Raw genomic sequence first — 14,416 nt, 5'->3', positions numbered from 1 at the left:
GAAACTCTGCAGGCCAGAAGGGAGTGGCATGATCTACCTAATGTGATGAAAGGAAAAAACCTCCAATCAAGATTACTTTACCCAGCAAGGCTCTCATTCAGATTTGAAGGAGAAATCAAAAGCTTCACAGATAAGCAAAAGCTAAGAGAATTCAGCAGCACTAAACCAGCTTTACAACAAATACTAAAGGAACTTCTCTAGGCAGAAAAGAAAAGGCTGCAACCAGAAACAAAAATACCATAATTGACAAGGCTCACCAGTAAAGATATACTGACAGGCTATACAGGAAAAATCAGCTAACTAGGAATGGGCTAAATAGAAAACAATCACATGATTATACCAAGTGAAACAGAAGAAGCTTTTGAAAAAATAACACCCACTTATGATAAACAAACAAACAAACAAAACCTTTCAGCACTGAACTGGAGGTTCTAGCCAGTGAGGTAGAACAAGAAAAAAAATTATACAAATCTAGCATATTTTTGCCCATGCCCATGATATCAAACCCCCACTATGGCAGTGACCACACCCCTGAGCCACCAGGGAGCTCAAAATCTAACTTTTAATTTCCTTTTTATTCCCACACCTATAGCATATGGAAGTTCCCAGGCAAGGGGTCAAATCAGGGCTGCAGCTGAGGCCCACACCACAGCCACACCACCACCAAATCTGAGCTGCATCTGTGACCTGTGCTGTAGCTTGCAGCAACACCAGATTCTTAACCCAATGAGCAAGACCAGAGATCAAACCCACATCTTCACAGAGACTACATCAGGTCCTTCACCCACTAAGCCACATGGGAACTCCTCAAATATAACATTTTTTTTTTTTTTGTCTTTTTGCCATTTCTAGGGCCGCTCCCTTGGCGTATGGAGGTTCCCAGGCTAGAGGTCAAATTGGAGCTATAGCTGCCAGCCTACGCCAGAGCCACAGCAACGCCAGATCCAAGCCACATCTGTGACTTACACCACAGCTCACGGCAACAGCCAATCCTTAACCCACTGAGCAAGGCCAGGGATCGAACCCGCAACCTCACGATTCCTAGTCAGATTCATTAGCCACTGAGCCACAACGGGAACTCAAAATATAACAGGGAACTCAAAATATACCATTTTTGAAGGAAGAAGAAAAAAACTGTTATCATTCACAGATATTATTATTGCCTACTATGTAGAAAATCTAAAATAATTTAGAGGAGTTCCCGTCGTGGTGCAGAGCAAACAAATCCGCTGAGGAGGCTACAGCCTACACCACAGCTCACAGCAACGCCGGGTCCTTAACCCACTGAGTGAGGCCAGGGATTGAACCCACATCCTTATGAATCCCAGTTGGGTTCATTAACCACTGAGCCACAAAGGGAACGCCTATATTTCACATTTTAAATTAAATACTTAAAGCTTTTAAAACTGCAATACCACTTCTACTATCAGTTTGGCAAATACCAAAAAGTCTCAAGGCCAAAATATTACGTTGACAAGGTGTAGTAGGAAAAGACATTCTCATACTTTGATCATGAGAATGCATAAATTTGGCAATATCTATCAAATTACAAATGTATATAAAACATAGTTTTACCACATGTGCTAAATTATGAATATGCAGGGGTGTTTTGTTGTAACATTAACTGTACTAGTGTAAGACTGGAAAAGACTTGGAAAATCTAAATGTCCTTTAATATCACACTTGTTAATTAAATGATGATACATCCTTACAATAGGATATATGCAGACATTTAAAAGAATGAGGCAGTATTATATATTTTTCCAGGTACTTATCTCCAAGGCATATTGCTAAGTGAGAAAAAGCAAGACAGTAAGACAGTGTGTGTTTATGTTAAATTTATTCTGGAGACAAATTAAGCACAAATACACCTTGTCTTACTATCTTGACTTTCTTGCTTAACAATACGCATAGAATATCTCTGAAGAAAGAGCATACAAGAAGTTCCCCGTAGTGGCTCAGTGGTTAACGAATCTGACTAGGAACCATGAGGTTGCGGGTTCGATCCCTGGCCTTGCTCAGTGGGTTAAGGATCCAGCGTTGCCATGAGCTGTGGTGTAGGTTGCAGATGATCCTGCGCTGCTGTGGCTCTGGCGTAGCCTGGCGGCTACAGCTCTGATTAGACCCCTAGCATGGGAACCTCCATGTGCCGCAGGAGAGGCCCTAGAAAAGACAAAAAGACACACACACACACAAAAAAAAAGATGTATTGAGACTGAAATGCCAGCTCTGTTCACAACATCTGGTGTTTGGAAAATTGCCTAACTTTCTAAAGTCTGTTCCCTCAAATTATAAAATAGAGGATAATAATACAACCTCCCAGGAAGACTGGAAGTAAATACTCACTATACATGCATTTCTGGATTTTACTGAACTTACATAATGTGTCTAAAGTGTTTGTCTCAGGATCTGGCATATGGGGGAGGTCACTGAGTGCAGTTAATTCTGAGGCTGCCTCCCCATTCTGGGTGGCTAGGCCTTCGACTTGGGGACAAGGAGCTCTGTCCTTGAAGCAAGCACTGGAGGGAAGCCAGCATCTGCTGTGCCCGCCTCTCCATCACCGGTTGCCCGGGACCCAGTCATTGCCTCTAATTGCGATGGATGGAGGGCATGTGGTCCCTGGAGCCCCCAGGCATGCTGAGTTCTTGCACCCAGTGCACTCTTGACATTCCAAACTTTAAATTGCTTCTGGGACTAGTAGGGTCCCTGCAGGAGTCCACAGCAGCAGCTTGAGCACTCTCTTCACTGCTGGGGAAAATGGGCCCTTGGGGTTCCTGGGCCTTAGAGCCAGATGACGGGGGCTCTACATGAAGACCTGGATCCGCCATGCCCAGGGCTTCAGCCGACACAGCTGGGAGGAAGGACGCGAGAGAAACACCCATCAGAGGCTGAAGTTGCCACAAGGATTTGGGAGGAAAAAGAAAGATCTTGCAGGTAAAGGAAGTCAGACAGGGGAGAGTCTGGGCCTTTGTCTGGCATCCTGGGTCTGGCCCCGGGGGTGCAGAGAGGAGCTGAGAAGTGTGTCTGGAATCAGGAGACTCAGAGAGGTGGCCCCAGGCAGGGCTGGGACGGGGGCAGAGGTGGTGGCCATGTCTTCTGCAGAGCTTCTGTCAAAGCCTCACTTTCCTCCTCACCTGCCTCTGCTCTGAGAAACCTTCCCGCAGCCAAAGCTGGAGCTGGGCAGGGCTGCTGAGACTAAGTGACGTCCTCAGGCACTCCAGGGCTCACCACTGACCAAGCCCCTGCCCTGTCCTTACTGCTCCATCCACAGGAAGCCAGGGAGGGAGGCAACTGGATCCACATCCCTCTCCTGCAGAGATTTCTCAGAACAGGCCATCCGCAGGGTCAGGGGATAAGCAGACCCGAGCCTGGATCATCTCGTTCCCAGTCCGAGGCTATTTGTTTCCTTTTTTCTCACTTTTTTCTCCCATAAATACTAAGATGTTTTCCGCTGAATACCAAGTAACTTGTGCCCACTGTCTTAACAGGAAATTTGGTAATGCTGAAGAGGTACTGAGAGGAATCCTGACTGATTTTGCTGTCATTTCCTTCCAGTCCCTTTTATCCACACCTATCATTTACCTAATTGAGATCATAACAGTGCATAAAATGTTGCACTCTCCCTTCTCATTTATTGTGATAGTGGAATAATATTACGGTGAAAAAATATTATGGCCGACATAACTTTAATGTCTGCCTTAATATTTCATTATATGAAATGCTGTGATTTACGTAGGCATTTATTGGCGGACAGTTATTTCGTTTCCTGTTTCCACCCAAAATATTGCTGTGATAATGCTGTGAGGTAGTGGCCCTCACTCTCCTTGAGTCTGTGGAATCATTTCCCAGAGGTGGAATTGCTAAGATGATATGTATGAAGGTTTTTCAGGGTTTCCATTTTTCTAGCCACACAGCTCCTCAGAAAGGCTGTATAAGGGGCGTGCGCTCTTTCTCTCTCTCTTTTTTAAAGTATGGTTGATTTACAATGTTTCTTCAATTTCTGTTGTATAGCAAAGTGACCCAATCAGTTCCTGGGGTGTACAGAAGGAGACCACTGCCCATCCATTCCAAGTGTAACAGTTTGCATCGACCGTGTAAGGGGCTCTTTGGACTACACTGAGCTGCCTCCCATTCCTCAGTTACCTGCTGGCTCCAGAGACAGGCAGGGATGGGACCACAAGCAAGGTCAGACCCCCCAGACAAGCTGAGGAGCCACACTTCCAGGTAGAGATACAAAGGTCAAGGCTTCCCTTCCTCTCCTGTGCCCCTCACTGTCCCCCCCCCGCCGCCGCCTCCCCTTCCTGGGCTATAGGAGCCAGAGATCTTTGTCTTCTTCAAAGCCTGACACACCCCACTTCCTGCTGACCATTCCTTGATGGGAAACCAAGCATTCAGATCTACACACACACACCACCTGAAGAAGTGGGCAGACACCTTGACCAAGGATGGCTCCCAGCATGAGTCACTCTACCACAGAGCTGGGACGCCCAGGGAAGCCCCTGATTCAGCCTTTTCTGGATGCATATAGCAAAACGGAGGCCTCAGGAGGAGAAGGGTCTTGCTCAAGCCACATAGAAGACCCATGTCCTGGGCAGCGGCAGGTCCCTCAGCTCTGGTCTCAGTGTGCAAGGTCTTCCTAGCTGCTGAGTTCATTCCAATCGAACCAGTTTTTCTCTTTAAATGATTTTTATTTTTCATTATAGTTGGTTGACAGTGTTCTGTCCATTTTCTACTGCATAGCAAAGCGACACCGTCACACATACATTTATTCATTCCTTTCAACTGAACCAACTTTTAATTCATCATCTGTTATGTGACAGGCACGAAGACTTCCATGGATGCAGCTCTCACGCAGGTCAAGAGAGCATCACTTATGCCCACACCCCTTTGTTCATGGGCAGGAGCTTCTGTGTGATGGGAGTGGATGGGAGAGTTTTTACAAGCACAGCCTGCCCTGGTTACTATCAAATTTTTTTTGTGACACTGATTCTAAAGTTTACTTTTCATTTCCTGGAGGAGATGGGAGAGCCACTGAGAGGAATGTGAGAGAGGTTGGGGCAGAAGTTCATGGCGGGGCTCCCAGAGTGGACCTGCACTGAGAAGACAGAAACACCCTCATGTCCAAGGGTCATGGGCTTGCATGGGAAATGCAATGAAACCCATGACTGCAGAATGGGGGAGGCTTCTCCTAGATTAGATCAATGGTCTTCCGCTGGGCACAATTTTGCACACCCCTCTCCTCCCAGAAACGTTTAGCAAAGTCTGGAGACATTTTTGGTTGTTAGAACTCAGGAGTAGGTGCTACTGGCAACTGGTGGGCAGAGGCCAGGGATGCTGCTGCTAAACATCCTACAATGCAGGAGTTCCCATCGTGTCTCAGTGGTAGCAAATCTGACTAGTATCCATGAGGATACGAGTTCCAGCCCTGGCCTCGTTCAGTGGGTTAAGGATCCGGCATTGCCATGACCTGTGGAACAGGTTGCAGAGGCGGCTCGGATCCCATGTTTTGTGGCTGTGGTATAGGCCAGCAGCTGTAGTTCCAATTGGCCCTAAAAAGCAAAAATAAAATAAAATAAAATAAAATAAAAAAAAAATTTGTGCACTAAGGCATCAAGGCAGCTTTTTTTTTTTTTTTTTTTTTTTTTGTCTTTTCTAGGGCCACACTGAGTCGGATTTGTTAACCACTGAGCCACGACGGGAATTCCCAAGGCAGCTATTTGGTGGAAAGAACTCAGAACTAGGGCCTGCAGTCGAACCCCAAAGAACAATATCTTTCATTCAGCCATAACCCTTGAGTGACAGTATCTTCTCCATTGCGGGGGGGAGTTTCAAAAAAGATGGCACAGAGTAGCTGCTCATTAATATTTACCATTCATCTTCCACCATCCATCTATTCCTCCACCCACAGCCCACGGCAATGAACACGGAGCAAGAGAAATATTATCAATGAGGGTTCGGAATTTAGCGTCTGAGCAATTGCAGGAAAGAGACTAGAAATTCTTTACACAAAGCCCTCCTCCCTATGCCTGTATGGAACCCAAGAAGAGAGTCAGAGAGCCAGAATTTTTCTTTTTCTTTGGAACTCCGAGCCAGAATATTATTACACTGGAATGAAATATAAGCAAACAACGACAAAGAGAAAACATTTCTTAGTTACCGCTGGCTAAGAATTTCATCAATATCCCAGTGAAATTCATTAATTTCATCAATATTAAGACGTGACTGCTATAGAGCCCACCATCTGATGACGGTAGTTCACATAGTTATTCGTTATTGAGTTCACTGGTCAGCAGCTACACAGCCGTCAGCCTGTAGTGTGAGATCAGTCACTCCAATCCATCCTTGTATCGACTTCATAAAGTTCCTCCCCATATAGGAACTTCCCCATATATGGCTCTCAATCTATGTTAAAATAGGCAGATGCCAATGCTCACGAGCGCCAAGTTTGTGTCCCTGATGGTGGGCGGCCCAGAGAATTCATGCACAGTATGGTTGAGCCTTCACCTGGGCTTGCTTCTGTCTGGAAGTGGATTAACACTTTCATACACGTTCCCTCCAAATGTCATCAAAATCGCAAGAGGCTTTCAAATTTGCTGGTGCCAAGAACTGGATCTGCTGGAGGGATTGCCTCTTTGAGCATCTAGAAAAAACTCAGATTAAATGAAATGTCTATACACTCGCATTAAAGAGAACGCCTTCATAGGATCTTCCAGCTGTTAATCCTAATGCAGAGGAAAAGCTCTCCTTGACTGGGGATGAGCTCTGCTGGGTTCAGGTCCTGCCTCTGTCCCCAGTCTGATCAGAAGACTGGAGCAGGTCATTTCCCACTCAAGGCCTCAGTTGCTTTGATGGGCAAGGAGAGGATGCAGCAATTTCTGAAAAACCCTTCATTTGCCTAGACGGAGGCCCTTGCCCAGTGCTGGCTGGCCCGTTGTAAGTGCTGACCATCTCTCATCTATGAGCACAGGGCGCCCTACTGACAATTTCAGTCATTTTTCTCTAACACACATATGCTCTCCTGTTATGCAGCAGGACTTGACCACATACCAGATGCCTGGGACTCTTTGCAAGAAAGCCTGATGTGCAGTCTTTGTATTTCGCTGATGCCAGAGGGGATATTGCATGGAAAAAGCTAATCAGACCTCCCCAGTGGTGGGCTTCATCCTCCTGGGCCTCTCAGCCCACCCAAAGCTGGAGAAGATGTTCTTTGTGCTCATCCTGCTCATGTACCTGGTGATCCTGCTGGGCAACGGGCTCCTCATCCTGGTGACCATCCTGGACTCCCGCCTCCACACGCCCATGTACTTCTTCCTGGGGAACCTCTCCTTCCTCGACATCTGCTACACCACCTCCTCAGTGCCCCTCGTCCTGGATGGCTTCCTCACTCCCAGGAAAACCATCTCTTTCTCAGGCTGTGCCATCCAGATGTTTCTCTCCTTCGCCATGGCAGGGACGGAGTGTGTGCTTCTGGGTATGATGGCATTTGATCGCTATGTGGCCATCTGCAACCCCCTGCGGTACCCTGTGGTCATGAGCAAGGCTGCCTACGTGCCCATGGCTGTCAGCTCCTGGGCTGTTGGTGGTGTCGCTTCCCTGGTACACACATCCTTGGCAATTCAGCTTCCTTTCTGCGGGGACAACATCATCAACCACTTCGCCTGTGAGATCCTAGCTGTCCTGAAGGTGGCCTGTGCTGACATCTCCATCAATGTCATCAGCATGGCAGTGACAAATGTGATCTTCCTGGGGGTCCCGGTTCTTTTCATCTCTGTCTCCTATGTGTTCATCATCGCTACCATCCTGAGGATCCCCTCAGCAGAAGGGAGGAAAAAGGCCTTCTCCACCTGCTCTGCCCACCTCACTGTGGTGGTCATCTTCTATGGGACCTTGTTTTTCATGTATGGGAAGCCCAAGTCTAAGGACCCCCTGGGGGCAGACAAAGAGGATCTTGCAGACAAGCTCATCCCCCTCTTCTATGGGGTGGTGACCCCCATGCTCAACCCCATTATCTACAGCCTGAGGAACAAGGATGTGAAGGCAGCTGTGAAGAACCTGGTGGCTCAGAAACACTCTAGTCACTGATGCAGAAGGAGTCAATCGTCTGTGGTTCTCATCTCCATGGAAGAAAGAACTTCGGTCATTATAGCTGCCACCCATAAGCCAAGTCGGCTTAACTGGCATGGTCTCTTGCCCTCGAATCCATTTTCAGGGAATGTTGAACTTTTCACAGTGGATCTCTTGGATTCTGGTCAGAGGTCTAACAGGTTCCACTGGTGCCGGACAATAAATCCTCTACCTGTCAGATGCAAACATTCCAAACACATACTAAAACCAAGGAGCTGGGAACTATGGCAGCAAGCCTAATGGCCCGCGTAGTGTCTAAACTGCAAATTAGTACAGAGGGGTGAGGTGGCTCTCACAGCAACTATGCCACCCCTGTTGGAATCACCAGGAGAGTCAGAGGAACAAGCAGGAAGTGGACATTTTCATCTTGGATTTCTATTTACCATATTCAGTTTGCCTGAAGTGCTCGGAAGAGACAAAGACACATTTGCTAGGAAGAAAGATTTGGGGTGGGAATAATCTGTTTTGATAAACTGCATTTCTTTTTCGCTATGAGAAAATTGAGGCTTTTTTTTTTTCATGAGGTACTACACATTTTCAAATACTGCTAGTAAATCAGATTATCTTGAAGAGGGAGGAAAGAGTTTGAATTTGATATTAATCATTTATAGAAATTTCCAATCGAAAAGCTAGTATTCTGTTAGATAATAATTTATACTCCAAAAAAAGGCAGATGACAGGTAGATAGATAGACAAAAATTGACAGTGGCTAAATATGTTTAAACAGGCTTTGCGATGGGGTGGGCGGGGCTAAAGTTTGACAGGTTTCTTGGCTTCAGAAATTCTTGGAGACTTTAATATGCTAAAGTACACAGTGAATACCCAAGAGATATAAATTCTATAGCATTTCCTGAGCTTGTAGTGTTTAGCACAATAAACCTGGGAAGCGTTTTCTTACTCATGTCCCTGAGCAGATTGTTTAACATCTGTTAGCCTATTTCTTCATGTTTTAAAAATCTAACCATGTTGGAGTTCCCATTGTGGCTCAGTGGTTAACGAATCCGACTAGGAACCAGGAGGTTGCAGGTTCGATCTCTGGCCTTGCTCAGTGGGTTAAGGATCCGGCGTTGCCATGAGCTGTGGTGTAGCACACGAGGCTCGGATCCTGCAATGCTGTGGCTCTGGCGTAGGCCGGTGGCTACAGCTCTGATTTGACCCCTAGCCTGGGAATCTCCATATGCCATGGGAGTGGCCCTCAAAAGGCAAAAAGACAAAAAAAAAAATCTAACCATGTTATTTTACATTGATTAGGTAAGTACTACAAATAAGTGCTTTGTAAATAGTTAAGCATCATAGAAATGTAAGTATTGTTAAAAGTATTATTATGAGTGCTGCACGGCACTATGGACGATGTGGAAGAAAGCAAGATATAGTGCATGCTTAGAACAATAGACACAGAAGATGGATGAGACATTCGAGGTGGCAATGGATGAAGAGAAGCAGTTTTATAGCAAGTTATATTAAATCCAGAGTATACTAGAAGTCTTACTTAAAAAGAGAATTTAAAAGTGAATTCCAATCTTGATAATACAGTATATCTTGGAAATTTTTGATCTACTTAGTTATATTTAAGTTTTCTTATATTTATTAAAAATGAATTGTATAAGATAAGGATGCACATTTTGTCAATAAAATTTCAACAATCTCGCTGTCGTGAATATACAAGAGTGACATCTAGCGGCCATTCAAGCAAACTTCAGACAGTTGGGGAGCCTTGCAATGTGGTCCTTAAATGAAGGTTCAGAGATCTCCTTGCTCAAATCTAACTACATGACGCATGGAGTTTCTCGCCAATATCCCTGACCCCAGTCACCCAGGATCTGCTAGGACACCTCCAGGGACAAAGGAGTCAACTTCCAGATTCTAGCTGTTTCATTCAGCCCTTCTAGCAAATTCTTCGTTGAGTTATGACAAAATATATCCTCCCATAGCTTCTACCTTCCAGTCTTAATTCGGCTTTGTGCCTCCACATGAAATGTACCTAATCTCTTTCCCTATGTATTTATTTTAATTTTTATTTTTTTATTTTTTTAGGGCCGAACAATTGCCTATGTAAGTTCCTAGGCTCAGGGTCGAATTGGAGCTGTAGTAGCCAGCCTATGCCACAGCCACGGCCATAGCAACGCTGGATCCAAGCTGCATCTGCAATCTACACCACAGCTCATGACAAGTGCCAGATCTCCAACCCACTGAGCAAGGCCAGGGATCAAACCCGCATCCTCGTTACCACTGAGCCACGACAGGAACTCCTAATTTCTTTCCTTCTGACATATGAAGATAGTTATACTCCCAAGTTCATTCCCTTTCAGCCTAAACACCAAAATCCTTATGCCAAAATCACCAGCATTACCCAGCTGGGAGGTACTGAACTTTGTCTAGAGCATCATCTCATTTATTCCAGCCATGGAAAGAATGTGATATTTCTGAGAATACCTTGGGAATAATAATGATACTACTAAGCTAGCTATTTCCCCAGGATAACTGAGATCAGGCTGATCTAGAGAAACACTGAGAACAAACCCACCTTCCTGGAAGGCAGTCCTCTCCTCCCTTTCTTTTCCTCCGAGTCATGGCAGCCCTATCCTTGCATATTACAAATTACATTAATTGTTAAATTAAAAACCACATAAATTGTTTTCTCGAGGAACAACAGCTACCCCCATTCCAACTTCACATTTCTTGTCTTTCAATGTCAGTCACCCTTCTCCTGACTGATGCTTTAAAAAGCAAGCAAACAAGACAGAACAAAACGAAAACCAAGGTGCATTAACAGGAATAAGAAGAGACCATAAGACTAAGGATATTTGGAGTTCCTGTCAAGTAGCTCAGCGGTTAATGAATCTGACTAGCATCCATGAGGATGCAGGTTCGATCCCTGGCCTCGCTCAGTGGGTTAAGGAGCCGGCATTGCTGTGAGTTGTGGTGTAGGTCACAGACACAGCTCTCAGCTTGGATCCTGCATTGCTGTGGCTCTGGTGTAGGCCAGAGGCCACAGCTCCAATTCTGCCCCCAACCTGGGAACCTCCATATGCTGCAGTTGTGGCCTGAAAAAGCAAAAAAAAAAAAAAAAGACTAAGGATGTTTTTCATTGACTTAAGTCATCAGTCTTTCTGAAAAAGTATTACTATGACAACATACAATATAGAGACTTGTTCCTAAAATCTCCCAAATGAAAATGACTACAGTGGACACATTCTTGGGGGTGTGTGTGCAAGAATACAATCGTATTGTTATATATATTCAAGCAAATGTATTATTTCAACTTTACAGTTCTGAGTTAGTGGGTTTTCAAGCTTTTAGTCTAGTGACCAAATCCCCCCAGTTTTTAAGCTGAAATTTTAGTTATAAAGTAGGTCTGCTTTGGTGGAAGCAGGGCAGCAGTGGAGGCAGAACTGAGGTGGGAGACAGTGGAGGAGGCAGGGTTCCACCTGCTCAGCCTGCCCTTCCTCTCCATACCCCAGGGGTTCCTCAGTCCAGTTGTATAACCCAACTCAAATATGATCCATACCACCTTTGCCAAGAAAATTAGAAATTGTAAAAGAAATTGCTTTATTCTCAGAAAAAAAAATTGAGAATCTGGGAAAAATTACATTCTAAGAAAAAATAAATTACCCAATTAACCATTCAAGATACAGACAAACTTCGGGAGTTCCCGTCGTGGCGCAGTGGTTGACGAATCCGACTGGGAACCATGAGGTCGCGGGTTCGATCCCTGCCCTTGCTCAGTGGGTTGGCGATCCGGCGTTGCCGTGAGCTGTGGTGTGGGTTGCAGACGCGGCTCGGATCCTGCGTTGCTGTGGCTCTGGTGTAGGCTGGTGGCTGCAGCTCCGATTTGACCCCTAGCCTGGGAACCTCCATATGCCGCGGGAGCGGCCCAAGAAATAGCAACAACAACAACAACAACAACAAAAGACAAAAAAAGACAAAAGACAAAAAAAAAAAAAAAAAAAAAAAAAAAAAAAAAAAAGATACAGACAAACTTAAAACATCAATGACCTAAGAAGAAATTGAGAAATTATCAAAGAGTTACCATCTGAAGATGTTCCAAAGAGTTTCACAGATGAATGAATTATTAGATATTCAGTAAATAAAAGGTTTTAATACTATTTAAATTATTTCAGAGCATGCAGTGAGAAAGATATCTTCCAGGTTCCTTTAAATAAGCCAGCATAACCATGATGCTGAAAAATGAAAAACATGACAGAGAAGGTACACCTGAGAAAATCAGAGGCCCGTCCTCACTTCTGCATAAATGTGTGTGTCTGTGTATATACATATATAACTCAGCAATACATTAAAATAATAATAAATCATGTCCAAGTGGATTTATTTTTAAAATGTAAAGATGGAAAAATTTAGGGATGTCTCCTGGAATAATTCACCACATATAGGTCAAAGGAGGAAAAAAAAAAGATCATTTCAATAGTTTCCCCAAAGTTATTTTTTAAAGTTTAACAAATCAATTTCTGAGTTTTATAAAACTTCTAAGAAGGTAGGAACAGATGTTTTCTTTAACAAAATTAAATCTTTGTCTCTAATTTTAAAAAGTCTACAACATGCAACATGATGAACTAGTAGATCAAACCCATTACAGTTTAACACTGTTCTGGAAATACCGGCCATTTGAACTAGAGAACAGAAATAAATGTACAGTGAAAATAGAAGAACGTATGGAATGATTTTTATTATTTTGATAACATATAGTAATAACTTTATACTGAGACAAAACAGGCAAATCAATTAAAAAGCAATTTTAAAAAAATAGGACAAAGCAACAATGACGGTGGCTATGAAATTAACAGGTAAAAATCAAATTTTTCACACAAACAGCAACCGGAGGAAGTATTATGGGGGAAAAAAAGTTTCATCTATTTTAGCAATTAATTGGGGGTAGGGGTACCTAAGAATAAAGTTAAGAGTCCTCAATACTTACATGAATAAAAACATAATACTCTATTGAAAGAAATTCAAAGGAATATATATATATATATAGTCTTTTTGTCTTTTCTAAGGTTGCACCCGCAACATACGGAGGTTCTTAGGCTAGGGGTCCAACGGGAGCTGTAGCGGCCAGCCTATACCACAGCCACAGCAACGCGGTATCCGAGCCGCATCTGCAACCTACACCATGGCTCACGGCAACTCGGGATCCTTAACCCACTGAGCGAGGCCAGGGATTGAACCCGGAACCTCATGGTTCCTAGTCGGATTTGATAACCACTGAGCCACAATGGGAACTCCTCAAAGGAATATTTGAATAAATTAAAGATATATCTCAGATAAGAAATTGTGTCAGTGATGGAAACAACCCAAATGTCCATCGACAGATGACTGGATTCGGAAGATGTGGTATATATACACAATGGAATACTACTCAGCCGTAAAAAAGAATGACATAATGCCATTTGCAGCAACATGGATGGAACTAGAGAATCTCATAATGAGTGAAATGAGCCAGAAAGACAAAGACAAATACCATATGATGTCACTTATAACTGGAATCTAATATCCAGCACAAATGAACATCTCCTCAGAAAAGAAAATCATGGACTTGGAGAAAAGACTTGTGGCTGCCTGATGGGAGGGGGAGGGAGTGGGAGGGATCGGGAGCTTGGGCTTATCAGACACAACTTAGAATAGATTTACAAGGAGATCCTGCTGAAGAGCATTGAGAACTTTGTCTAGATACTCATGTTGCAACAGAAGAAAGGGTGGGGAAAAAGTGTAATTGTAATGTATACATGTAAGGATAACCTGACCCCCTTGCTGTACAGTGGGAAAATAAAAAAATTATTAAAAAAAAAGAAATTGTGTCAGTGTAAACTTCTTAAATTCCCTAAATTAATATGGAAACAACACAATTCCAGGCATTGACAAGCTAACTCTAATCCACATAGAAATATATTATATATAATATAATACATAGAGAAAAACATGTCAGAACAGCCAGAAATTTTTGGGAAAAGACCGTCAAGAGGAAATTAGTCCTACCAGATATTAAAATATATATAAAAGTACATTTTTTTAAGTTTGGTACTAGTAGAGAAATAAATAGATCATTGGAACAGAAGAGTCTAGAAATAGACCCAAATACATACATATATATAAAGTCATTTTATAAAGACTTTATAATGGAAGTGAATCCATAATAAAGTCAATATGTTATTATTAGGCTAATATCTCTCAGATTCAAAGCCATCCTTTTATACTATTTAGCTTTATAACGCTAGTCTGAGACTCCAAACCACACTTTTGCTCTGCCAGGTGCTGCCCATAGGGGGCGCTAGAGGGA

At 43.6% G+C, this 14,416-nt stretch overlaps 1 protein-coding gene across 1 annotated transcript; it reads left to right on the top strand.

Moving 5' to 3' along the window:
- LOC100519461 (olfactory receptor 2S2) lies at positions 5,655-8,287 on the top strand. The gene has a single exon (XM_021065950.1). The coding sequence runs from the start codon at positions 7,123-7,125 to the stop codon at positions 8,080-8,082; it is 960 nt and encodes a 319-aa protein (XP_020921609.1). The 5' UTR covers positions 5,655-7,122; the 3' UTR covers positions 8,083-8,287.

The sequence above is a fragment of the Sus scrofa genome, chromosome 1 (assembly GCF_000003025.6).
Source record: "Sus scrofa isolate TJ Tabasco breed Duroc chromosome 1, Sscrofa11.1, whole genome shotgun sequence".
In the NCBI taxonomy this organism is placed as follows: domain Eukaryota; kingdom Metazoa; phylum Chordata; class Mammalia; order Artiodactyla; family Suidae; genus Sus; species Sus scrofa.
Note: the sequence above shows the minus strand (reverse complement) of the source record. Positions and strands in the feature narration are given on the sequence as shown.